Below are 27242 nucleotides of genomic sequence, written 5' to 3' on the forward strand. Positions count from 1 at the left end.
GCGCGGCCACGCCCCCACCGTGGAGCGGCGCAGTTCCCATGCGTGCGCGGGCACAAGCCGAGGCTGGGGCGCGCGCGGCGGCCGCTCTGTGCGTGCCCTGTGGGCGCGCGTTGCCTGGGCTGGGCGGGCCGCGCAGGTTTTGACTGCTCAGCGGTCCTGAGGCGAGCGGAGATAGCCCGGGGACGCCAGTGCTTCCTTCCTGGCCCGAGGCCTGAGGGAGCCTCCGGAGTGAGCGGACCGCGGAGGACCCGAGTAGCCGCGGTGGCTGGGAGGGCGCGGGCTTCTCTTCGGGGTGCTGCTGCCGCGGAAAAGGTGGCGGCCCGAGCGGCCGAGCAGCCTTTGTGTGCTGGGTGCAGGGTCCGGCCGCCCAGGTGACGCCCCTGTCCCCCCTCGGAGGTCCCGGGGCCGGGGAGCTCGGGCCCCCATTCCTGCCCGGGCCCCCCACTGCCGTTCCCGTTCCCGCCCCCGGCTGCCCTGCGGGGCTGTACTTCCCGGCGCCCGGCCGTGGGTGAGTCACCTGCCGCCTTTCTCCGGGGTCAGCGGCGGGGCTGGGGCCGAGGGCTGATTACCACCCTGCTCCTGTACCGGGCAGATCAGTCACCTGAAGAGGAAGTAGTACGCTGTTGCAGTTTTCTTGGACGAACTTACTCTTTGTACGTCTGTGAAGAGTTTTGGTTTTCCTTTTTGGAAAGGGGGCTTTCCATTTTGATGTGGTTACAAAAGGCGGGATACTTTGAGAATTTGCTGATCACATTTCAATTCGTGTTGAAAACTTATATATGTCAGTTTAATAGGGCTAGGTAAAACTGGAAATTAGTTTTGGGTTGCCAGTATCTATTGCTTAGCAACTGGACATAACCTAAGAAAGTTCATTTTTGTTTTGTCAAGTCTAATTTTCTTACTATAAATTGAGAAGTGTCCTAACATTTTGAAAATGTGATAGTCTTGATTCTAACTTTTGAAAAAATCAGTTTCACACTAGTCCTGGGCATTGTGTGAACCTTGCCAAGCATACGCAAACGCCCTACTTCCCTATTTTTGAAAAGTGCTACATTTGGTGACTTTTCAAAAATACATTCATTTCCCAAGCTTGGTTACTGCCCCCATTCTGTGCTCTCTGAATTACTTCCTTATCTTAAGATATTCACATTCTAATTGTTGCTCTTTTTTTCGTTTACTAGATTGTGAATTCTTTCAAAGATATCACTTAAATCTCCCCCCTCCTCTGATACTGGGGATCGAATTTAGGACCTTGCACTTGTGAGGCAGGTGCAGTGCCACTGAGCTAAATCGTCAGCCCTAGGATATTTCTTAAGCTCTCTGGATGCCTGGCTTATAGGCAGGGTTCAAATGTGTATTGTATAAATAAATGAATAAGCTTATTTACATACCTAGCACTCAGGAGGCTGAGTTAGGAGGAGCCAGAGTTCTAGGCTAGCCCGGGCAATTTAACAAGTTCAAGGCCAGCCTGGACTATGTAGAGACCTTGTCTCAAAGAAGAAGGAAAAAACCCCCTAAAACCCAGGGTTACCTCTTAATCCAAGAAATTACATCAGAGGGTATTTCCTGTTGCTTTGTGATAATGTTTGCTAATGAAAATCTAGAGTTGACACCCACTTTGAATAACTAAAAATTCCAACAATGCTTTGTTTAGTCTTTATGTTGAATAAAGAGAACAAAATGTTTCTAAAAGTTAGGGCTTAAGTATGGTCACTAATTTATAAAATCTTAATTTAAAAAAGGAATATTTTTATTGTAAAAATGATGTGTACTGAAAAAATTAAGGCAACATACAAAAGTATATGAAAAAGAAAGGAGTAAGGAAAATCCCAAATCTTACTAGTCAGTTGCCCTAATGTTTTAATGAACAAACTTCAAAACATATTTATGTGGCATCAACACATTTTCTTGTTATATATGGGGTTGTGTTTCAAATTTTTCAATCAGCAGTGTGCCATGAGCATGTATTTTTTTTTTTTTTTTTTGGTACCAGGGATTGAACTCAGGTCCTTGTGCTTGTGAGGCAAGTGGCGGAACCACTGAATAAACCCCCAGCCGACCATGTGTGTTTTATACATGGAAATGCCTGTATAACATTCTGTTCTGTATATACACCCTAATTTTAAAAAATCCATGTTCAGAATGATAGATATTTAGGTTGTGTTCATTTTTTTCTCACCTTAGCACTCCACTAAGTCTTGCTGTGGATGTTTTTGCATACATAAATGACTATCTCCTGGAAGTTTTTTAGAAATGGGATTTCTGGGTTATAGAGAATGCTTTTATTTGATTTATTTATTTATTTTTTGGGTTTTTTGAGATGGTATTTCTCTATGTAGCCCAGGCTGGCCTCGAACACACAGCAATCCTCCTGCTTCAGCCTCTCAAATGCTGGGATTAAAAGGCATACATCACCACACCTGGCTAAGAATGGTTATTTATGTGTTTTTTTTTTTTTTTTTTTTTTTTGGTTATTTATGTATTTATTTTTTGGTACCAGGGATCAGACTTGGGACCTTGTGCTTTCGAGGCAGGCGGCAGCTGCTCCGCTGAACTAAATCCTTGGCCCAAGAATGGTTATTTTAAATACTTTTGTATCTTATATTGGCTTCCAGAAAAGTTGCCTCCATTTTGTAGTCTCCCAAAAAAGTGCATAAGAATATTAAATTTCTCACCCTTTTAAAGCACTGAGTTTTGTTTGTTTATTTATTTGAGACAGGGTTGCATTATACAGTTCAGGTTGGCCTTAAACTCACTATGTAGCCTAGGCTGGCCTTGAATTCATGGGAATCCTCCTGCCTCAGCCTCCCAAGTGCTGGGATTACAAGTGTGTACCACCATGCCTTGGCTGAGTTTTGTCCATTTTAAAAAGCCTTAGCAAAAATATCCAAGTTTTCTTTACAGTTCTCGCTTGACTACCAATGAGGTTCTACATCCTGATTTTTTTTTTTTTTTTTTTGGTACCGGGGATCCAACTCAGGTCCTTGGGCTTGTGCAGCAGGCGTCGAAACCACTGAGCTAAATCCCTGGCCCTGTCCTGATTATTTGTTTTGGGGTCCTGGGGACTGAACCCAGGTCATTCACACTGCTATCCCCAGCTCATTTTTTAATTTTGTGACAAGGTCTCACTAAGTTACTAAATTGCCCAGGCTGGGCTCCAACTTGCTCTTCTCCTGCCTCAGCCTTCCAGAGTTCTGGGTTTACAGGCATGTGCCACCACACCTGGCTTACACATCTTTTCATAAGTTTATTGTCCTGACAGATACTTTGATGTTTTGTCTGTAGCTCATGGTTGAGAGCTCAGGGAGAAGAAACTTTGGTAGAGGATGGATGCAAACGCTCGAAATTGTTTGCTTCAACATAGAGAAGCTCTGGAAAAGGACATCAAAACAGCCTACATCATGGATCACATGATTAGTGATGGAGTTTTAACAATATTAGAAGAGGAAAGAGTAAGAAATCAGGTAAAACCCTTTCAGGTGGTCTGTACTTTTTTCTTAAAATTTCAGAACTTGATATTGATCTTCATTGATTTATGTTGAAAACATGCTTATCACTATTTACTAAATTACTTAATTTTTTTTTAGCCCAGTAACCATCAACGAGCAGCTACACTAATTAAACTGATACTTAATAAAGATAATTATTCCTACATATCGTTCTACAATGCTCTGCTACACGAAGGATATAAAGATCTTGCTGCCCTTCTCCATAGTGGCATGCCTGTGCTTTCTTCCTCCAGTGGCAAAGATTCAGCCGGTGGAATAACTTCATATGGTTTGTATCCTTGATACTTTCTGTCACATTGCTATTATGGTGGCTGCATCGCTCTGATATGTCTGATTGCAGAAGTAATGTTCTGAAGGCAGTACGACAAGTTCACTGAAAAATGCATGTGGAAATAGAGTTTTCAATTTAAATACTTCTTACATGCATCCACCTAACACATTTTATTTTCACTCAGAGAACTATTTACTGCTGTGATACTAATGTGTGTACCTTAATTTTTAGAGATAAGATGGTAGCTCTTATTTATCTTGTAGTTTTGTATATTTTAGAGTTTATAGGAAAGAATAAAAATATTTAGAAATCCGTGTACTTGAAATAAGTTCCTTAAACATTCTTCCCTTTACACTCACCTTCCCAGATTTTTTTTTCTTGTTTTCTTTTTTTTAGTTGAGTGCTGGGGAGTGGACCCCAGCCTTCATACCTGGTGAACAGGTGATCTTTGTTCTACTGAGCTTTACTCCACTTTCCCAGCCTTCAGCAGAGACAAAGCGGCTGGAGAGTCAGGGAGTGATAAGGTGTGAGAGGCAGGTGTACATGGAGACTTCTGTTATCTTGAAAGGTGTCTCTTTTTTCTGTATCCCAAGCAGCCAGAAAGTTTTAAGTGAATGTGCTAGCCACATTTTCTTATTTCTCTTCGAAATTCTGAGGCTAAGCACTTTCCGGTTATTCTCTTTTTTGTATTGAGTAGCCATTTCAAGGTTTTACGCATCTGCACTTGTTTTGGGTTTCAGTGAGGACAGTGCTGTGTGAAGGTGGAGTACCGCAGCGGCCAGTTGTTTTCGTTACCAGGAAGAAGCTGGTGACCGCAGTTCAGCAGAAGCTCTTGAAGCTGAGGGGCGAGGCCGGGTGGGTCACCATCTATGGCATGGCCGGCTGTGGGAAGTCAGTGCTGGCCGCAGAAGCTGTCCGAGATCATTCACTCTTAGAAGGTAAGGGTTTTGGTTTTGTATTTTTATTTATATTTATTTAGTTTTTCTGGCTATCTCCTTTTTTTCAGATTGATTGATTTATTTTTAAAGTCTTATGAACAGCCAGGGTAACAGACTAAAACACATATAAAATGCTTAAAACAACTGTGCTAAATCAAGGTACACTTTGAGAGACACTGGCCGTGCTGAATTACAAGAGCTTTCTTCCTTTCCTATTGTCTGTTTTTTTTTTTTTTGTGCAGTTTATATTCTCATATAAGAGAAACCATGTAATATTTGAGCTTGTGTGTCTGATTTCACTTAACACTGTGCTCTCAAGGTACATTCCCTTTCCTACAGGTGGCTCAAGTTCATCGTTCTTTATGGCAGAGTAGTACTCTATTGTGTACAAATACTATTCATTTGTCTGTTGGTTGGCATGTAGGCTGCTTCCAGGATTTGGCTTATATGAATTGTGCTGCTATAAACATGAGTATGCATGCATCAGTGTAATATGATGTCTTTGACTCTTTCAGGAAGATACTTAGAAGGGGAATAGCTGGGTCAAATGGAATTTCTATTTTTAGTTTTTATTTTTTGGTACTGGGGATCAAACTCTGGACTTTGCGCTTGTGAGGCAGGTGGCGGAACCACTGAACTAAGCCCTCTATTTTTAGTTTTTTGAGGAATCTCCATACTGATTTCCGCAGTGATTGTATCAGTTTGTTACCCTACCAGGACTCTAAAAGGGTTCCTTTCCACCCCCTGCAGTCTCACCAGCATGTTGCTGATTTCTTGAAGATAGCCATTCTTTCTGGAGATGGAATCCCAGTGTTGTTTTGATTTGCATTTGTCTCATTGCCAGCGATGTTGAACGTTTTTTCATGTATTTACTGGCCGTTTGTACTTCTCCGAGCAATGTCTGTTCATTTCTCTTGCCCAGTTTTTGATTGGATGTTTTGAGGGGGTCTAATTTTTTTGAGTTCTTTATATATTTTAGATTTCAGTCCTCTGTCCAAGTAATGGCTGGTAACATTTTTTTTCCCATTCTGTAGGTTGTCTCTTCACTCTGTTGGTTTTTTCCTTTGTTGTCCAGAAGCTTTTTAATCCCATTTGTTGATTCTCACTTGGTATTATTTCTTGTGTCATTGGGATTCTGTTATCTTCCAGCAGACTATTTCTGTTTTAATATTTAAATCTTTGATCTATTTTTATTTTAGTTTAGTGAATGAGGAGAGATATTGTATGGGTCCTTGTTCAATCTTTGGCATGGGGAAAGCCAGTTTTCCCAGAACCATTTGTTAAAGATGCTGTCTTTTCTGCAGTGAAAATGTTTGGCCCCTTTGTGAAAGATAAGGTAGCTGAGTGTGCCTGGAGTTGTTTCTGCATCCTCTATTCTGTTCCACTGATCCACAAGTCTGTTTTTTTTCCCCCCAATACCATGCTGTTTTTATCACAGTAGCTTTGTGCTATAACTAGAAGTTCGGGATTGTGTTACCCTCTGACTTGTCCTTGTTGCCCAGAATTGTTTTTGCTATTCTAGGTCTCTTCTGGTTCTGTTAGAATTTTAGGATTGTTTTCTCTAGTTCTGTGAGGAATGCTATTGGTATTTTGATTGGAATTGTGTTAAATCTGTATAACAGTTTTGGAAGTATGGCCATTTTTATATTGTTTCTTACTGTCTAGGAAAATGGGGACATTTTCCATTTTCTGATCTGTTTGATCTCCTTTTTTCCTTTTTCTTTTTTCTCTCTCTTTTGTTTTGTTCTGTATTTTTGAGACAAGGTCTTACTGTATATGTAGTTCAGGCTGTCCTCGAACTCACTATGTAGCCCACGCTGACCCTGAACTCTTAGCAATCTTCCTCATCCTCCCAAGGCCTGGGATTACAGGCATGCACCACCATGCCTGGCTTGATTTCATTTTTCAGAGCACTGTAGTTTTCATTGTAGAGGTCTTTCACATCCTCGGGTAGGTTAATTCCTAAGTAGTTAAGTATTTTTCTTGATACTATTGTGGAAGGTGTTTTTCCCCAGATTTCTCTCTTGGTGAGTTTATTTTGGGCCTACAGGAGTACTATTGAGTCTTGAGTGTTGACTTTGTATCCTGCTACACTACTGAATTTGGTTAATTCTAGGAGTCTTTTGGTGGAGCTTTTGGGGTCTGCTATGAAGAGAATCATGTCACTTGCAAATAATAATAATTTAACTTCTTCCTTTCCTATTCATATCCCTTTTATTTTTTTCTCTTGCCTAACTGCTCTAGCTAATGTTTTTAGAACCATGTTGAACAGGAATGGTGGTAGTGGACATAGAACATAAGTGTTGACCATTGTGTGTTGCTGGCTCAAGAGATAATTCTTCAAGCATTGTATTAGTTTCCTGTTGCTCCTGGTAATAAATTACCACAAATTTAGTGGCTTAAAACAACACATTTATTATCTTGCAGTTCTGGAGGTTTCCACTTGCCTAAAATTAAGCAGTGCTAAATTCCTTCAGGAAGCTCTCAGAAGAATTCTTTCCCTGAATTTTCTACCTTTTAGAGGAGGCTTACATTCCTTGACTCCTGTTCTCTTCTCAAACTTGGCTGTGCCTGGTATTCTCCTCTCTCTCTCTCTCTCTCTCCTTTCTCTTCTCTCTGATCTTTGCTTCTGTTTCACATTTCCTTTTCTGACTTCTGACCTTCTTACATCCCTCATATAGGGGCCCTTGATTTCTTTAGGCTTACTTTATAATTGGGACAATCTTAAAATCTTTAACTTGGTGAAACCTACAAAATCTCCTTTGCCAAATAAAGTAACATATTTACTGGTTCTCTGGATTGGGAAGTGGGTGTCTTTTGGGGCCATTATTCTGCCAATAATGGGCATAATTAAATTTTGAATTTGTTTTCTACCTTGCCTGTGAAAATGAGGCTTGATTAGCTCGGACAGTTAAGTTCACAAAGGTATCAAAGGATATTTAACATTCCTGGATTCCTGATTCCCTTGTATCTGAACAACTGAGAAGATTGAAAAAGCTTTTTTTTTTGGTACTGGGGATTGAACTCAGGACCTTGTGCTTGTGAGGCAGGCACGGAGCCACTGAGCTAAATCCCTGGGCCCTGAAAAAGCATTTGAAAGGTTATCCAGTTTATATTACTGCCTTCAGGCGGGACTAGACTTTCACCTTCCTATCAGTGGAGTGTCTGGCTTGGTGTAGAGTACAGTAGGAGAGTTTCTTAGAAGCTCAGTTCTGTTAGTGACTCTCCTATTGGGACATTCTGCTGTGTATTTGGCATCCTATATTAATTGAAACTATTAGAGGTAGGTTTTCTTTTTTTTTTATACCAGGGATTGTGCTCAGAACCTTGTGCTTGCCAGGCAGGTGCAGCGCCACTGAGCTAAATCCTTGGCCCCAGGTAGTTTGGTTTCTATAATTAATTCTATTACTTGCTTATCTTTGAAAATAAACTCACCTTGTGTGTAAGCCCTAAGAAGAAAACCTGGGAGTTGACTATAGCAACTGGTGCATTTTTGTTTGTAGACTTTATAGATTCCTTTGACATCCTTTTCATGCTTCAGGTGTTTGTGCATTCAGTAAAAGTTTGAGAGCCTGCCCTGAGGTTGACAGTTTCTTCCCAAAAGAAGGAATAGTCTATGCACCTGAGGAATTCGTTCATGGTGTACGATGATAAACACAATAATCAGATTATGTACTGTGTATGTGATGGATGGAGCAGTAGGAGAAAGTATAAGGTACAGAGAAGGATCATGAACTGTGGAGGAAGAGGATGGTAGGGCAGTTGCCCTGAGTGAGATGACATTTTAGTTGAAGTTTGGAGGAAGAATAAAAGTGCTAGGTAGGGATGGGGAGAAGGAATGGTGTGAAAAATAGTAGATGGCTGCTGGATTGGGGAAAGGTGTCCTTTCAGACCCGTTTAGCAGGTGCACCGCTGACCCCAGTGAGTCTGGTAGGTTCCAGGGTATTTGTCAGGAGTAGGTGTCACTTCCTTCATTAGTCACTTCTCTCTGTGTAACACTTTCTGGGGATTCAAAGACCTTTTCTGACTTTTAGCAGAAATGTTTTTTTTTTTGCATGCAAGTTATGATCAGTTAAGACAGTTTAGCTGACAAGTTGAATGAATTAAGTTGGAAGCTGCTAAGATTTGGAAAGACGGAGGTTGGGGGACATCCATTGTGCACACAAGGCTTTATTTTATAACTTCATAGCCTTTGTTAGCAGCCTCATTACACTCTTGTCAGGAGGATGCCCTATTCCTAATTCTTGGTTTTTCCCCTTTGTCATTACAGATAACGTTTCCTGGGATTTAGCTCCTTGCAAGTCTCAGAGCCAGAGAATTTTAAACAATCTCTAATGAAAGTTTATCCCTGAGGATATCTTATGATAAAATTAGCTTAACTTCTATTAGTGTGAAGTAATGTTTTCATTTCAGTATTACGAATCTTCTAGCCAGGTGTGGTGGCACACGCCTGTAATACTAGCACTTAGGAGGCTGGGAGGATTGCCATGAGTTTGAGGCCAGCCTGAACTGTGTAGTGAGATTCTGTCTCAAAAAACCAAAAGAAAGAAAAAAATTAAGAGCTTTCTTTAAAATATGTACTTATAAGATATTAATTTATAGGATTAAAAGAATGCTCATATTTTAATTGCTCTATATTATGATAATGTTTATTTTTAGGGGTTAAAATTGAATATAGTATTAATGATTCAGGAGTCATATTGAATAAATTGTTATCTTGAAACAGGTTTTAACCACTTGGTTGAGAAAACCCCAGAGATACTATAACTGTGCAGAATATGTGAGCTTAACTCCTATCTTTCATATCAGAATATTGAGTTAATCGTGTTCTTTAGCTCAGGGTTCATTATCATTTTAGTTCTTCACAAGGCTTAGCTTCTTACTGTTTTTATCAGTTTCCTTCTTTCAAGATTCCCATTCTCATTTCTTTTCCTTTCCTCTTTTTGTATTAGAAACAATGGAATCTTTCTACAGTACTTAATGTATGTGCTTTGTAAACGCCTTATGTATGTGCTGTTATAAAATGTGTGTGTTGTTTGTATGCAGATATTTTAAAATTTGCATAAATGTTAGGGTATTTTGTTATCTCCCATGACACTATTTATTTATTTATTTACTTTTATTTACCTTACTTTTTGCAGTACTGGGGATTGAATGCAGAGCCTCCACACTGAGCCACATCCAAAGCCCTTTTTAAATTTTGAGACAAGGTCACCTTAAGTTGCTGAGCTGCCTAGGCTGATCTTGAACCTGTGATCTTTCTGCCTCGGCCTCCTAGAGCTCTGGGATTAGAGGGATGTGTCACCACACGTGGTTGACACTGTTAAAGATTTATCCTTGTTGCTGTCTATGAGTTTTGCTTATATCATCCTGTTATAATCCTACTATTCATATTTAGCTCTTTAATCTCTTTGCTTTTATAGGTCTAGTAGCTCAGGTGTGTGTGTGTAGTTTAGTGATGGAGCGCTTGCCTAGCGAACACGTGTAAGGCCCTGGGCTTGATCCCCAGGACCTCAAACAAAAAGGATACTTTCCTAAAGATTTTGATCTGTGGAGATCCCTTCCATCCTAAAGTATAGGATCATTGAGGTCTGCCCACACCCTACCGAGGTCCCCAGTCATGCAGAACACACGCCGAATCAGCCCACTGCAGACAGGCAGGTCTGCCCATACCATACCTAGGTCCTGAGTCACACAGAACATGCTGAATCAGCCCTCTGCAGACAGGCAGGTCTGTACATGCCCTACCAAGGTCCTGAATCACGCAGAAGACGCCTAATCACCCCGCTGCAGACAGGCAGGTCTGCCCATGCCCTACCGAGGTCCTGAGTCTCGCGGAAGATGCCCAATCACCCCGCTGCAGACAGGCAGGTCTGCCCATGCCCTACCGAGGTCCTGAGTCGCACAGAACATGCCAAATCAGCCCGCTGCAGACAGGCAAGTCTGCCCATGCCCTACCTAGGCCCTGAATCGCACAGAACATGCTGAATCAGCCCTCTGCAGATAGGCAGGTCTGTGCATGCCCTACCGAGGTCCTGAGTCGCACGGAAGATGCCGAATCACCCCGCTGCAGACAGCCAGGTCTGCCCATGCCCTGTCTAGGTCCTGAGTCACACAGAACAGGCCGAATCACCCCGCTGCAGACAGGCAGCCACCTGATTCCACACTATAAAGACGCAGAGGACACCAGACCACCAGACCAAGGTACTGAGTCCCACTGTTCCTGGCCCAGAGGTAGGGGCTTCTGAGCCGTCGTCCCACTGCTCCTGGTCCAGAGGAAGGGGCTTCCTGGTCACCATCCCTCCTGCTGCTCCCAGCCCAGAGGAAAGGGCTTTTGGGCCACCTTCTATCCCGCTGCTCCTGGCCCAGAGGAAGGGGCTTCCGGGCCACCATCCCTCCCACCGCTCCCGGCCCAGAGGGAGGGGCTTCTGAGCCACCATCCCACTGCTCCTGGTCCAGAGTAAAGGGTTTCCCGGCCACCATCCCTCCGGCTGCTCCCAGCCCACAGGAAAGGGATTTTGGGTCACCATCCCTACCGCTGCTCCCGGCCCCTCTCCCACCTCATCCAGCTCTGAGGAGGTAATCCGTGCAGGCGCTAACAGCCCACTGCCCCAGTCGAAATGAGAAAACACGTAAATAAGCCTCAAAACCAGACTTCCAGATCACCTACAGCAACCCCAAAGGGAAATGAGATGGAACACTCTGATACTCAACCACCTGGACCCAATGAACTGGCAACAAAAGGGGATCTGGAAAAAATGAAATCAGAAATAATTTCTCAGATAACAGGAGAAATTGGGCCCCTAGTGCAAGACATGATTAATAAATCTAGAGAGGAGCTCAGGAACATGATGGAATCCCAACATAGGAAACAAATGGAATCCATAAAACAGATGCAAATAGATTTCCAGGACAGGAAAAACTCCATTGAAAGTCTACACAGCAGAATGAGCCAATGTGAGGACAGAATTTCAGATATAGAAGATAAGATTGCAATTAGTGACCAGGAAAAGAAAAATTGCTTCAAAATTACAAGGGAACATGAGAAATCAATCCAGCAGCTGCTAGATGATGCAAAAAAGAATAACATAAGACTGATTGGGCTCAATGAAGAAACAAGAGAGAGTGCAGATGACATAAAAAATCTCTTCACAGAAATAATGGCAGAAAACTTCCCAAGCAGGGGAAAAGAGCTTGACATACAGATAAGTGAGGCATATAGGACTCCAGCTAGCCTTGATCAAAAAAAATCTACACATAGGCATATAATTGTTAAGATTCTAGAAACACAACAGAAGAGCAAAGTTCTCCAAGCAGTCAGAGAAAAGAAACAAATCACATACAAAGGAAAGCCCGTCAGAATCACAGCAGACTTCTCAACACAAACCATCAAGGCAAGAAGAGCTTGGAGTGACATATTCCAAGCCCTAAAAGAAAACAGCCTCCAACCCAGATTGATGTACCCTGCAAAACTATCTTTCAAAATGGATGGAGAAATAAGATACTTCCATGACAAAGAGCACCTTAGGAACTTCATGAATACCAAACCAGCACTCCAAAGAATTTTACACAATATCCTAGGAACAGACATTGAGGATCACAACCCCAGGAAGCAAAGCAGAATGAACCCATCTGGCATGACAAATTAAATGTAAAGGGGGAGAACCCAACAAAAAGAAAAAGTCATGGCAATGACAAGTCAATACATTTCAGTTATAACCATCAATGTTAATGGTCTCAATTCACCAATCAAAAGAAATAGACTGGCAGAATGGGTCAAGAAGCAAAATCTAACAATATGCTGCATACAAGAAACACAATTCTAAAGGAAACTCATAGGCTGAAAGTTAAAGGGTGGAAAACAATACTGCATTGGACAGGAACCCGAAAAAAAGCAGGAGTAGCTATCCTCTTGGCAGATCAAGTAGATTTCAAACCAACACTGATGAAGAGAGATGAAGAAGGACACTACATCCTTGTAAAGGGAAGAATCCAAGAGGAAGAGATGACAATCATAAATATCTATGCACCAAACACTAGTGCGCCCAACTATATAAAACAAATACAGACATGAAAAGTCATATATGCACTAATACAATTGTAGTGGGGGACCTCCACACCCCACTGTCACAAATAGATTAACTAGACTAAAAATAAGTAATGAAATATTAGAACTCAATCGAACTCTTGAACAAATGAACTTAACAGATGTTTACAGAGTGTTCCACCCCCCAAAATCAGAATACACATTCTTCTCAGCTGCACATGGGTCATTCTCCAAAATAGGCCACATACTCACACAAAGAACATGTTTAAGTAAGTGCAAAGGAATTCAAGTTATCCCCTGTATATTATCAGACCATAGTGCGATGAAATTGGAGATCCATAGCAAAAGAAACTCAAAAAATTTCATAAACACGTGGAAATTGAACAACATACTTCTGAATAACCAATGGGTCACAGAGGAAATTAAAGAAGAAATCAGACAGTTCCTTCAATTAAATGACAATGACAATACAGCATATCGGAATCTATAGGACATAATGAAAGCTGTCTTACAAGGGAAATTCATAGCAGTGAATATGCATGTTAGGAAAACAGAACAAGCCCAATTAAACAACCTGATGCTGAACCTCAAGCTTCTAGAAAAAGAAGAGCAGGACAACCCCAAAGCTCATACAAGGGAGGAAATTATAAAGATCAGAGGAGAAATCAATGCAGTGGAGGCTAAGAGAATGATACAAAAACTCAATGAAGCCAAGAGTTGGTTCTTCGAAAGAATCAACAAAATTGACAAACCTTTAGCCACCTTTGTCAGAAAAAGGAAAGAAAAGGCCCAACTCCATGCAATTAGGAATGAAAAGGGTGAAATCACAACAGACCCAGCAGAAATCCAGATGATCATCAATACCTACTTCTAGAACCTATACACCAATAAGATGGACAACACAGAAGAAATGGACAGATTCCTAGATACCTATGAATTACCAAAGTTGAATGAAGAAGACCTAAAAATTCTGAACAACCCAATATCAACCAATGAAATTGAAAATGTAATTAAAAACTTATCAACTAAGAAAAGCCCGGGCCCTGTTGGCTTCACTGCTGAATTCTACAAGGCATTTAGAGAGGAACTGCTGCCACTACTGTTTCAACTCGTCAGTGAAATTGAAAGGGAAGCAATACTGCCAAATTCATTCCTGGAAGCAAGCATCACCTTGATCCCCAAAGCAGAGAAAGACCCAACTGAAAAAGAGAACTATAGGCCAATCTCACTAATGAACATAGATGCAAAAATCCTTAATAAGATACTGGCAAACAGAATGCAGAAGATCATCAAGAAGATCATACACCCTGATCAAGTGGGATTCATCCCAGGGTTGCAGGGATGGTTCAATATACGAAAATCAATTAATGTAATATATCAATAGAGCCAAGGACAGAAACCATATGATTATCTCCATAGACACAGAAAAAGCATTTGACAAAATCCAACATGCATTTATGATAAAAACCCTACAAAAAATTGGAATAGATGGTCTCTACCTTAAACTGATAGAAGCCATCTATGAAAAACCAACAGCCAATATCATACTAAATGGGCAAAAACTGAAATCCTTCACACTAAAATCAAGAACAAGACAAGGATGCCCACTATCACCACTCTTGTTCAATATAGTTCTGGAAACATTAGCCATGGCAATTAGACAAGAGAAAGAAATAAAAGGAATAAAGATAGGAAATGAAGAAGTGAAATTGTCATTATTTGCAGATGACATGATACTCTATATAGAAGACCCCCAAGAACTCCACCAAAAGTCTTCTAGACTTAATAACCAAATTCAGTCAAGTAGCTGGTTACAAGGTTAGCACACAAAAATCAATAGCTTTCCTCTACGCCAATGACAGACTCACTGAGAGAGAAATAGGGCAAATAATTCCTTTCACAATAGCATCCAAAAAACTGAAATACCTAGGAATCATCCTAACGAAAGAAATCAAAGACCTCTTCTCTGAAAACTATGGCACTCTGAAAAGAGAGATTGAAGATGATACCAGAAAATGGAGAGACATCCCCTGCTCCTGGGTAGGAAGGATTAATATGGTGAAAATGGCTATACTTCCAAAACTGCTATATAGATTTAATGCAATTCCAATTGAGATCCCAGCAGCATACTTCATAGACCTCGAGAAAACAATCCAAAAATTCATTTGGAGCAAGAAGAGACCCAGAATAGCAAAAGCAATTCTAGGTAACAGAGACATGGCAGGGGTTATCACAATCCCCAACCTGCAACTATACTACAAGGCTACTGTGATCAAAACAGCATGGTACTGGCAAACAGACTTGAGGACCAGTGGAACAGATTAGAAGATGCAGAAACAATGCCATACACACTCAGCCATCTCATCTTTGACAAAGGAGCCAAACACCCTCACTGGAGGAAAGATAGCCTCTTTAATAAATGGTGCTTCAAAAATTGGGCTTCAACTTGCCCAAGATTAAAACTAGACCTATATCTCTCATCATGCACTAAACTAAAATCAAAATGGATTAAAGATCTAAATACTAAAATAGAATCTCTGAACCAGCTGGAACAGAGGTTAGGTAGAACCCTTGAAGACATCGGTGTAGGAAAAGATTTTATGAACAAAACCTCAGTTGCCCGTGAACTAGCACAAACAATCAACAAATGAGATCTCTTGTTATTAAAAAGCTTCTGCACAGCAAGAGAAACAACCAGCAGTGTGAAGAGACAACACACAATGTGGGAAAAAATCTTCACCTGCTCTTCCTCAGACAAAGGCCTTCTATCTTGAATCTATAAAGAACTTAAAAAGTTCAGACCTCCCAAATTTAAAGACCCAATCCAAAAATGGGCATCTGAAATGAACAGACATTTCTCAGACAAAGAAGTAGAAATAGCAAATAAATACATGAAAAAATGTTCAACATCCCTGGTCATTGGAGAGATGCAAATGAAAACAACACTGAGATTCCACTTCACTCCAGAAAGAATGGCTGCTATCATGAAATCAACCAATAACAAATGCTGGCGGGGCTGTGGGGAAAGAGGAACCCTGTTCCACTGCTGGTGGGAGTGTAGAGTGGTGGAACCACTGTGGAAATCAGTATGGAGATACCTCAAAGAACTAGGAGTGGAAGTCCCATTTGACCTCGCTATTCCACTGCTGGGGATCTTCCCCAAGGAATTAAAAGAATCATACCACAGTGATATATGTGCACCCATGTTCATAGCAGCACAATTTGTAATAGCTAAAACTTGGAAACAGCCCAAATGCCCATCAACTGGAGACTGGATAAAGAAAATGTGGTTTGTTTATAAAATGGAGTACTACTCAGCCATAAAAACTGAGAAATTAGAGACATTTATAGCTAAGTGGATGCACATTGAGGCAATACTCTTAAGTGAAATAAATAGAACACACATATGTAAATACCAAATAGTTTCTCTGGTGTGAGAAACTGAAAGTGTAAATAAGGAATAAATGTATAATAGATAATGTGAAATAGGAAGAAAAGGGGCAAAGGGGAAGGAAGTGGGAGTGCTAGGGGAAAGGATAGAAGGGAATGGGATTAATATGAGAAGATGGAAAAATAGGAACAAAATCTTTGTAAATAGGGAAGACTGGAGGGATTGAAGGGCGGGCTGGGCAAGGGTGAGAAATAAGAACCAAGAGAGACTATGTAAAGGTGCAAATTTCCAATGATGAATGTCATTATATTGTGTACCTAAAGTGTACCAATGATTAGAATGAATAATCGATAATGTAAAATCTGAAGAAAAGGTCCAAAGGGGTAGGGTTAGTGGGAGGGGCAGGGGAAAGAAAAGAAGGGAACGGAAAAAACGATGAGAAATGGAAAAAATGGGAATAAAGTCTTTGTAAATAGAGAAGGGTGGAGGGCCTGAAGGGAGGGCTAGGAATGGGGAAAAAATAAGAACCAAGATGCATTATATAAAGGTACAATTCCCAATGAGAAATGTAATTGTATACCTACAATGTACCAATAAAAGAATTTAATACAAAAAAAAAGATTAAAAAAAGTATAGGATCATTGAAGTTATAATGTTAATTTATGATATAAAACCTTTTATAAGTGCAGATAATATAGTACAAACTTGTTTAAAACTGTGATTCCTGGGGCAGTGAAGCTCAGCCGGTCCCAGCACCCGGAAGGAAGCTCCCCCACTGCCGTCCCAAGCTCCTAGGGCAGAGAAGCTGAGCCAGTCCCAGCACCTGGAAGGAAGCTCCCCCACCACTATCCCAAGCTCCTAGGGCAGAGAAGCCAAGCCAGTCCCAGCACCCGGAAGGAAGCTCCCCCGCTGCCATCCCTAGCTCCTAGGGCAGAGAAGTTGAGCCGCGTGGGTGCCAGAAGCACCCCCCTCCCCCAGTGGAAATGAGAAGACACATAAGCCTCAAAAACAGACTTCCAGATCACCTACAGCAACCCCAAAGGGAAATGAGATAGAACACTCTGATACTCAACTACCTGGACTCTCTGAACAGGCAACAAAAGAGGATCTGGGAAAAATGAAATCAGAAATAATTACTCAGATAACAACAAAGATTTTGCTCGTGGTGCAAGACATGATTAATAAATCTAGAGAGGACACAGAAAAAAAAATAGAGGATCTGAGGAACATGATGGAATCCCAACATAGGAAACAAATGGAATCCATAAAACAGATACAAACAGATTTCCAAGAGATTAAAAACCCCATCGAAAGTCTATGCAGCAGAATGAACCAAATGTGAGGATAGAATTTCACATATAGAAGATAAGATTGCAATTAGGAGGAAAAGAAAAATTACTTTAAAATTGTAAGGGAACATGAGAAATCAATCCAGCAGCTGCTAGACGATGCAAAGAAGAATAACATAAGACTGATTGTACTCAACGAAGAAAGAGGAGAGTGCAGATGACATAAAAAAACTGTTCACAGAAATGATGGCAGAAAACTTCCCAAGGAGGGGAAAAGAACTTGACATAGAGATAAGTGAGACATATAGGACTCCAGCTAGCCTTAATCAAAAAAAATCTACACATAGGGATATAATAGTTAGGATTCCAGAAATCCAACAGAAGAATAAAATTCTACAAGCAGTGAGAGAAAAGAAACAAATCACATACAAAGGCAAGCCCATCAGAATCACAGCAGACTTCTCAATGCCAACCCTCAAGGCAAGAAGAGCTTGGAGTGATGTATTGCAAGCCCTAAAGGAAAACAGCCTCCAACCCAGATTGATGTACCCTGCAAAACTATCTTTCAAAATTGATGGAGAAATAAGATACTTTCATGATAAAGAGCACCTCAGGAACTTCATGAATACCAAACCGGCACTCCAAAACATTTTAGACAATACCCTAGGAAAAGACAATGAGGATCACAACCCCAGGAAACTCAGCGGAATGAATCCATTGGGCGTGACAAACGCACAGGGGGAGAATCCAACTAAAAGAAAAAGTCATGACAAGGCTTTTAAAACTTTTAACTTCCTCTCCCTAATGAGATTCAATCTTATTATTGTACTGATTAGCATTTTTCTGATTCTAGAGTTGCACACCATTCCTTGTGCTATACTGGGTATTTATCATCTTATGTCTACATTTTAATTGGGTTGTCTATTAATGAGCTTTAAGAATTCTTTATATATTCTGCTCATAGGTTATATGCATTGTACATATGATGTGTTTAAGGACTACTTTTCATTTTAATGATGTCATTTAAAGTTCTAAATTTTGATGGAATCTCATTTATCAATTTTTTTCTTTTATACATCATGTCTTTTGTATCCTAGGTAGTTCTTGCCTACCCTGAATTCATAAATATTTGCCCTTACAATTTCTTCTTAAAGTTTTATCCTTTTAGGCGTTCTTATTTAGGTTCTTGAATCCCTTCAAGTTATTTTCATGTATGGAACAAAAAGGTTCAGGTTAATTTTTTATATACGGATACCAGGTGTTCTAGTGCCGTTTGCTGAAGACGACACTATCTCCTCCTTGGCTCTTGAATCGAGTTCATATTCTATAAAATGCTAATGTTAAATAATCTTTCAAAACTCAGTAGACCATATATATGTGGTTCTATTTCTAGTTTCTCTGTTTTATTCCAATGATCTATATGTCTTTCCTTACACCAACACTGCCTTGATTACTGTAGCTTTAGAAGAAGTCTTAAAATTGGGTGCTAAATGTCTTCCAACACTGTTTTTGTTTTGGCTTTTGGCTTTTCTAGGTCCTTTTTACTCCTACATAACTTTTAAATTTCAATATCCAATTCTTCATTTATAGCAAGTATACACAGACCTGAATTTTTATATATACCTTGTGTTTTCTAATCCTGCTAAATTCAAGTACAAGTTCTAGGGGCTCCTAGAGATTTCTTAGTATTTTCTCTGTAGATGATCATTTCATCTACATATAAAGATTTTGCTTCTGCCGTGGCAATCCTATCCTAGTTGTGTCATTTTATTGCCAGACTATTTTGGTTTAGACCTATGTTTCAAAGTCTAATGGACAGTTGAAGAGTAGGCATATATGCCCTTGTTCCCCACTTTAGGGAGAAAGCATTGTATGGTCTCCATTCATAGAAGGAGTTTTTGTTGAAAGTGTGGAGTACATGTCTTTGATCTGTTGAGAAGGTTCTGTTCTACTTCTAGTCTCCTGATGGCTTTTACCATGAACAGCTGTAGAATTTAGTCCAATACTCTTTCTCCAACTAGTGACAGGATCATATGGTTTTCTCCTTTCCTCTGTTAAAATGATGACTTTTGGGGGTGGATCTTCCAATGCTGAACCAACACTGCCATCCCTATAATAAAACCACTTTCTACATACTGCCAGATCTGACTTCTAAGAGTTTGTTTTGTTAAACAAATTTCTATCTGTGTTCATATTTTTTCTTCTATTATCTTTATCCAGTTTTAGGATTAGCACAATGTTGAGTTCCTAAAATGAGGGGAGAAGTGTCCCTTCTTTTTTCTGCTTTAATTGTTTGATATAATTTATCAGTTAAAATGTTTATGAGCCTGCTGTTGTCATATAGGTAGGTTTTCAAGCTAGGAATATACTTTCTTTAATAGGAGCCATTCAAATTTTATATTTCCTCCAGAGTTAGTTTCATTACTTTGTCTTCTAAGTTACTTCTTAGAAGTTGTCAAATTTATTTCAAAAAATATTTTTGTAATATGCTTTCTATATCCTTTTAAATTTTGTAAAGTCTGTGGTAATGTCTCCTAGATCTTAATATTGTAATTTAAAAAATGTATAACTGATATTGTGTAACAGGAAGAAAAGCTCTAAAAGAGCAGGGGAATTGGGATGGGCAGGGGAAGGGAAAAAAGGGAAAGGAAAAAATATGAGAAGGGGAAAAAAATGGAAACAAGGTCTTTGCAAATAGGGAAGGGTGGAGGGGGTGAAGGGAGGGCAATGGAAAGGGAAAAAAAATAAGAACCAAGAGACTCATGTAATGGTACAAGATTCGAATGATGAATGTAACTGTATTTTATACCTAAAATATACCAATAAAGTTAATGGGGAAAAAAACCAGAACGGATTCCTAGCATAGGTTATCTTAGGCTGGTAGTTGGTATAAATTAAATGCTAGGATTTTAATTATTTATGCCTGTACCTTTAAAATAACCTAATTTTCTTTTGAAAGTCTCACCCTGTATTTTTTCTTATTTGTAGATAAATTTTTGACATATCTTTAAGCCATTTATACTACTGTATTTAGATGATGAGGCTCTTTTGTGTTTTTTTGAGACAGGGTCTCCCTATGTAGTTAAGGTTGGCCTTGAACTCACTGTGTAGCCCATGCTGGCCTTGAACTTCTGGCGATTCTCCTGCCTCAGCTTCCTGAGTGCTCACATTACAGGTGTGTGTTATCACACTTGGCTGTATGCTGAGTTTTTACAGCATGGATGCTTTCTTCATGGGCTGCCTATATATTTGTTTCTGTCTTTCCCAAGATTTCTGATGCTATCAGATTATTATTTGCTGATAAGTTAAATTTCATGTGGAAGTAGGATTGGATTTGTTTTATCTGAATAAAAGCAATTTTTCTAAGTATATTTCTCGGAATGAACTATAAGTACAAGCCTCATTCAAGGCTAAATTGCTCCCTCTTGTGGCCAGAGTCAAGATTTTTGGATTCTTTCTGAAATGTGGAACTAACTGTTATATTGTGATGGTAGGAGATTTGCAGTTTAGTTTGTTATTAGACCTGTTTGTCTGCCTTTCTTTTGAAAGCCAGTGGTATTTTTTTGCATGTATTTATAATGCCCTCATCTTTTAGTTTTAAAGTCAGGAGGGAAAGTTCTTTAATGTAGGTATTGAGTACCTAACGTGGAGTAATTTTTAAACTAGCTGCATCACAATACTTTTTTTGCTTTGTCTTTTTTTTTTTTTTGTACTGGGGATTGAACTCAGGACGTTGAGTTTGCGAGGCAGGCAGTGGAACCACTGAGCTAAGTACCCGGCTTTTTGCTTTGTCTTTAATCCCAGGATGATTTAAAAAAAATTTTTAAACTAGAAACACAACTTCATTATAAATATTTATTTGTTTAAATATTGTAAAAGTAGTATTTTCATGTGAAAGAAATAAAAGTTCTTTTCACTTGCCTCTCTCTCCTTTCTCTTAAATTCTAAATCCTGCTCTGAAGATAATACTGGTTGACAGTTTGGAGTCAAGTTTTCAGAATTCCCTGTGCATTTGCAAATATGTATATACAGAGGCCACTGCTGTAACATTAAGACATTAAGTGAAGCCACAAGAATTTGCTGTTGAGTAATTGCTCACTTATTAGGAACTTCAGGAAGCTTTTTTTGAGACAAGGTCTCACTGTGTAGTCCATGGCAGCCTTGAACTCACACTGTAGCCCATGTAGCCCCGTCCTCCTGCCAGAGCCTCCTGAGGGCTAGGATTACAGGTTTGTGCCACCATACCTGGCTAGGACTTCGTGTCTGCCTTCTTCTGAGGCACTAGCACTGATCATCAGTTCAGGCTTCAAGGCTCTGTCTTTACTTCATTTACTGCAGAGATGTCTCCTGGTCATGTTACCTTTTAGATTCTCATGTTGTCACTATTCTGTACATTCCCAAATTTTGATCTAGGTCTCCTGCTATCCCTATGCCTTTCTGTATAGCTTCTAGAGCTCTTCCTCTGTAGTCAGAGGTCTTCTCTGTATTATCAACCTGTTCTGGATGTTTACCTAGTTATCCGACACTGGGCGGTTGCCCGAGTGTACCACGCTCCCCACAGCCACCTGCAGTGGTCTGGCAACTTTCCCCCATTTATATCCTAATACCGAAATACCAGGAAATGGGTGGGCATTGTCCTTGCTCTCAGTTGCTTCATCCTGGCCACTACTGCTCCCTTCTTCTCCATCTCATTTCTTTGAGGTGATGCAGTTTCCCTTTCGTTTATTGACCATTGCAGTTCTTATCTTATAAGCTTCCTCGGAAGCCCTTCTGTTGGCACTCTTACTGATTCATATATCTTTGTGGATGAGTCACCTAGAATTTTGCTATCTCTGTTTCTTGACTTCCTTGTCTCCTGTGACCATTTTTTTGTTTTTCACTTTTAGGCAGATGCTACCCCAGTCACTGACTGGACCCTGATCCTCTTCGTCACTAGAACCATACTACTTAAAAACCCTTGATGGTAAACATTCTGTTTACTCTTTCCCCTCATATACCTATTTCTTTCAAGTTCACTTTTCAGTTCTCAGACCTGTCAGGATATCTCATTCATTGATTCCATGATACCCATATATTTAACTCATTAGCCCCCCTTTAGACTTGGGCCTTGCTTTCATTGTCCTTCCTCTGTCACTCCTTAGCACAAACTCTTCTTGGCTCTTTCGTTCCTTCTTATCTTGGGTGAAGACTGATTCTTATTTGTCTGTACGAGAAGATACGAGAAGATGGAGTAGAATTCTTTTCTGTTCCCCATTGCTTCATCCAGACCATACTTGCTTTTTCTTTTCTGGGAAAACCCACCTCCATGAGTTTAAATTCACTATCAGAGACCTTGATGATTTTACTAGATTTATGTAGTGGATAGAACTATTGCATTAGGGTTTGTAGGTATAACAAGAAGCAACTTTACTTGTTGCTCACATTACCTCTTCTGAACTCTTCTTTTGGATCTTGTCCAAGTTCAGAGTCTTGGACTGCTTCAAATTATGAGAAGTCTCATTTCAAAAATTAAAAGCTAATTCCCACTTCAGACTTCATTTACGTACCAGGTCCTGTGCTTCTTCATTGAGCCTGCCTTGTTCTTGGGAAGCCTGCAGAGGGGAGTAGTTAAGCTGGACATTGAGGGTGGTTTCTAGCTTTTTCCTGTGGCAAACAATGCCACAGTGATATCTTGGTGGAGGTAGAGAGTGTGTAAGTTGAGCACTGATGGTAGAGGTTTGGATCTCAGCGCTGGTTTATTTTATTTTATTAATAAATTTTATTTTATCCCCCCCCCGCCCCTTGTGTATAGAAGCTTTGTTTCCATTTTTTCCCTTTGTTTTTTTTTGTTACTGGGGAACAAACTCCGGACCTTGCGCTTGCAAGGCAGCCAGTGGCACCACTGAGCTAAATCCTGGGCCTCCATTTTTTCCTTCTATTTTCACTCTTTTTCTTGTCCCTTCCTTTCTTTCTCCCTCGCTCCTCCCTTGTTCCCCTTCCCATTTTAACATTTTCTTCCCATTTCCCAATATCCATTATACATCTCAGTCCTTATTTCCATATTCAGTTTCTCACACCAGTGAAACAGTGTGGTATTTAAACACGTGTCCAATCTATTTCACTTAAGAGTATGGTCTCAAGGTCCATCCATTTAGCTATAAATGTCTGAAGCTCATCCTTCTTTATGGAAGGGTAGTACTCCATTGTATAAAAAAACCACATCTTTATCCACTCGTCAGTTGATGGCCATTTGGGGTGTTTCCAAGATTTAGCTATTACATACTGTACTGGTATAAACACTGGTGTATATATATTGCTGTGGTATGATGCTTTTAATTCTTTCAGGAAGATACCAAGAAGAGGAATAGCTGGGTCAAATGGAAACTCTAGTTTTATTTTTTTTGAGAAATCTTTACACTGATTTCCACAGTGGTTGCACCAGTCTGCACTCCCACCAGCAGTGGAGCAGGGTTCCTCTTTCCCCACAGCCCCGCCAGCATTTGTTATTGGTTGATTTCATGACAGCAGCCCTTCTTTCTGGAGTGAAGTGGAATCTCAGCGTTGTTTTCATTTGCATCTCTTGAATGACCAGTGATGTTGAACATTTTTTCATGTATTTACCTGTCATTTCTAATTCTTTATCTGAGAAGTGTCTTTCTGTTTCAGGGGCTCATTTTTGCATTCAGTCTTTAAATTTGGAGGGGTCTTTTTTTTTTTTTTGAGTTCTTTATTTATTCTAAGTAACACTCCTTTATCTGAATATCTGGTAAAATTTTTTTCCCACTCTGTGGGTTGTCTCTTCAGTTTCTCTTGCTGTGCAAAAGCTTTTTAATAAAATGAGGTCCCAGTTGTTGATTCTTGGTAGTATTTTCCATTGGTCTGGGTTTTGTTCATGAAGTCATTGCCTACTCCTATGTCCTCATCTGTTCTACCTATTCTCTCTTCCAGCAGATTTAGTGTTTCTTAACTTATGTGGAGCTGATTCAGTATAATTTAGGAAGGCTTGATATTTTTGGCTCCTGATACATATGTAAATTAAAAATACGTGTTTCAAGATATGTTGTACTTTGATTAACGTGTTCACACCAGGCCATAATTGGTGTGTCTTGCTGCTGTGCAGCTTGAATGACTGGTGGTACATGCATGACTGTCCTGTGAGTGGCTGTGCCACTTCCACCAGTAGTGGTACAAGCTGCCTGATTGGACAGTCATGCATGTACCGGTGGTTCAAGCTGGTGGGAATGTGTTAAGAATAATGTTGGTAATAGTAATAATAATTATGGTCATCATTACAAGTGCTTACTAGTTAAAATCATAATACTGTGAGCCGGGCATTTAGCTCAGTGGTTCTGTCACCTGCTTTGCAAGTGCAAGGTCCCGAGTTCGATCCCCTGTACCAAAAAATCATAATACTGTGTTTAAAAGTGCTTTCAGATTAATAACACTAATAATTCTGTTACAACAGTTAATATAGCAAAATAGCAATTTCACATGTGTTATGTTATTAATTTCTCACAGCAACTCTGAAATAGGTGGAATAGATGGTTTTATTTCAGTATATCAAATGAAAAAATTTGCTAAAAATTGTGTAGCTAGTAAGCAGTAGAGCCAGACTTGACCTTAATTTACTTTAAAAGTCTATATGTGAGTGAATTATGTGTTCCTGGACATCCCTGGTTCTTAATTGAGGTGATTTCATTCCACAGGGGACATTTGACAATATTTGGAGACATTTTTTTGGCTGTTGTTACTGGTGAGGGGAAATCTCACTGGGACCCTGGGAAAAGAGGCTTTGAAGGCACTTAACCATCTTGTAATGCGTGGGAAAGTCTTTCACAAAAATTGTTCAACCCAAAATGTCAGGAGTGCTGAGGTTGAGACATGGTGATCAGTGATGACATAGAACAAAGTCTAGATTTTGCTTGTAAGATTTTTCTGGTAAACATCAGATTCACTCCAAACTTCCGTTTGTCCATATCTTCAGTTTCTCTTCGGTTTGAACTTTTTAAAACTTAGCAATAAGCTTCTATCAAAATTTATAGACCAAGTCCAGAGGTGAAGACACGGTGATGGAAGTTTGGAGTAAATCTGATGCTTAGCAGTGACGCTGTTCCAAAGGCTCCTGCTCAAAGGGCTTATGTTCTCCATTCTTCTCCTCATTAGGCTGTTTCCCAGGCGGTGTGCATTGGGTTTCGATTGGAAAACAAGACAAATCTGGGCTTTTGATGAAACTGCAGAATCTTTGCACACGGTTGGATCGGGATGAGAGTTTCTCCCAGAGGCTTCCTCTTAATATTGAAGAGGCCAAAGACCGACTCCGCATTCTGATGCTACACAAACACCCAAGGTACAGATTGTCTCATTTAGGAGGTGTAGGAGACTTCGCTATGGACATCCTGAGAACATCATGCCCTTTTCCTGCTGTTTTGTAGAGGGGTGGCGAAGGAGCCATTGCTTTCCCGCTGCTCGCTCTCTCTCGTATTAAAAAAAGTAGTAGCTGGTACTTGCTCTGAAATTGTCACTTCTCTCCTTTTTTGCATTCTGCTCACTACATTGTCTCATATGTATGTACCACTGTAAGATCTCTCTTTTTTTTTTTTTTTTTTTGGTACTGGGGATCGAACTCGGGCCGTTGCGCTTGCACAGCAGGTGACAAAACCACTGAGCTAAATCCCTGGCCCAAGGATCTCAAGATACATATCTTACGTAGGTGAGTTGGCAGGTGGTCCGTGTTAGACTAGTGCATACTTTCTACTTTGAATCCACTGTTTCTGATGCATTAACATAGAACAAGAGAGAAAATAAAAGTTGGCATCTGGTGAAAGACGGGGAAGAAGGATTTTTTTTGGGGGGGGGGGATCGAACTCGGGTCATTGCGCTTTCCAGGCAGGAAGCAGAACCACTGAGCTAAATCCCCGGCCCAAGAAGAAGGATTTATTTTTTTATTTTGTTTTTTGTACCGGGGATTGAACTTGGGACCTTGCACTTGCGAGGCAGGTGCTGGAACCACTGAGCTAAATCCCCAGCCTGAGAAGAAGGATTTTTAATGGAACTGTTTTGTTTAAAAAATTTTTAATTTTTACTTTTTGGTTTTTGAGACAGGGTCTCACTGTGCAGTTCAGGCTGGCCTCAACTCTCAGGGATCCTCCTGCTTCAGCCTCCCAAATGCTGACATTATAGGCTGGCACTGCCACGCCCAACAATGGGACCCTTATGTTAGGTTGTCATAGTTTTTAGAGGTATACCTGTGACTTTTGTATATTTCAAGAACTTGGTTTTTCAATAATTAATTCAATAACTATCATAATTTTGTGCAAGGCTCTGTTATCTACTGTTTCAGTTTCATTGGCTAAAGGGAGACACAGCTTAGTTACTGCTTGTGTTAAGAATATAATCATATCCACAACCTGAGAAGCAGCCTTGAGCAGCTAAGCTCACTGAGGCCGTAGGGAGCATCTGGGGACCCCAGCTCTGCAAGACCACAGGAAGGTAGCCCCACAGTTCTCAGACACTGGCGAGCACCTCTTCTGGGACCCTGGTGTGGCCTGGACCCCAGGCGTGGCCTGGCCACCAGCTGGCCATCAGACCCTGGCAGGTACCCTGCCTCTTCTGTCATTCATTTGGAGCCTTGCTCACCTGGGCCCCTGTGCACCCTTGGAACTGGCAGGTGCTCTGACTCTGCTGCTGTTTGCTGTGCTTTCCTGAGTGGGCCTATCACAGTGGCTCCACTCCCATGTGACTGGGGAAACTCTCATACTTGGAGCTGGGCATACCAGGCCCAGAGCTGCTGGGGAATCGGCCCCACTTAAGAGCACTAC

General features: G+C 40.5%; 1 protein-coding gene across 4 annotated transcripts in view; it reads left to right on the forward strand.

Moving 5' to 3' along the window:
• Positions 1-67: 67 nt before the first annotated feature.
• Positions 68-27242, forward strand: part of Apaf1 (apoptotic peptidase activating factor 1) — a 96064-nt gene continuing 68889 nt past the window's right edge. For 3 of the 4 annotated variants that reach the window (XM_087192842.1, XM_087192845.1, XM_087192846.1), the window contains exons 1-5: positions 68-508; positions 3286-3464; positions 3588-3777; positions 4521-4718; positions 25588-25771. In XM_087192842.1, coding sequence (XP_087048968.1) covers positions 3327-3464; positions 3588-3777; positions 4521-4718; positions 25588-25771 — 710 coding nt within the window. In that variant the 5' untranslated portion in view covers positions 68-508; positions 3286-3326. The other variant, XM_087192843.1, reaches the window with a different exon arrangement.

This window comes from Heterocephalus glaber, unplaced genomic scaffold (genome assembly GCF_053883595.1).
Source record: "Heterocephalus glaber isolate CG9 unplaced genomic scaffold, H.glaber_assembly_v1.0 deba00001572, whole genome shotgun sequence".
In the NCBI taxonomy this organism is placed as follows: Eukaryota; Metazoa; Chordata; class Mammalia; order Rodentia; family Bathyergidae; genus Heterocephalus; species Heterocephalus glaber.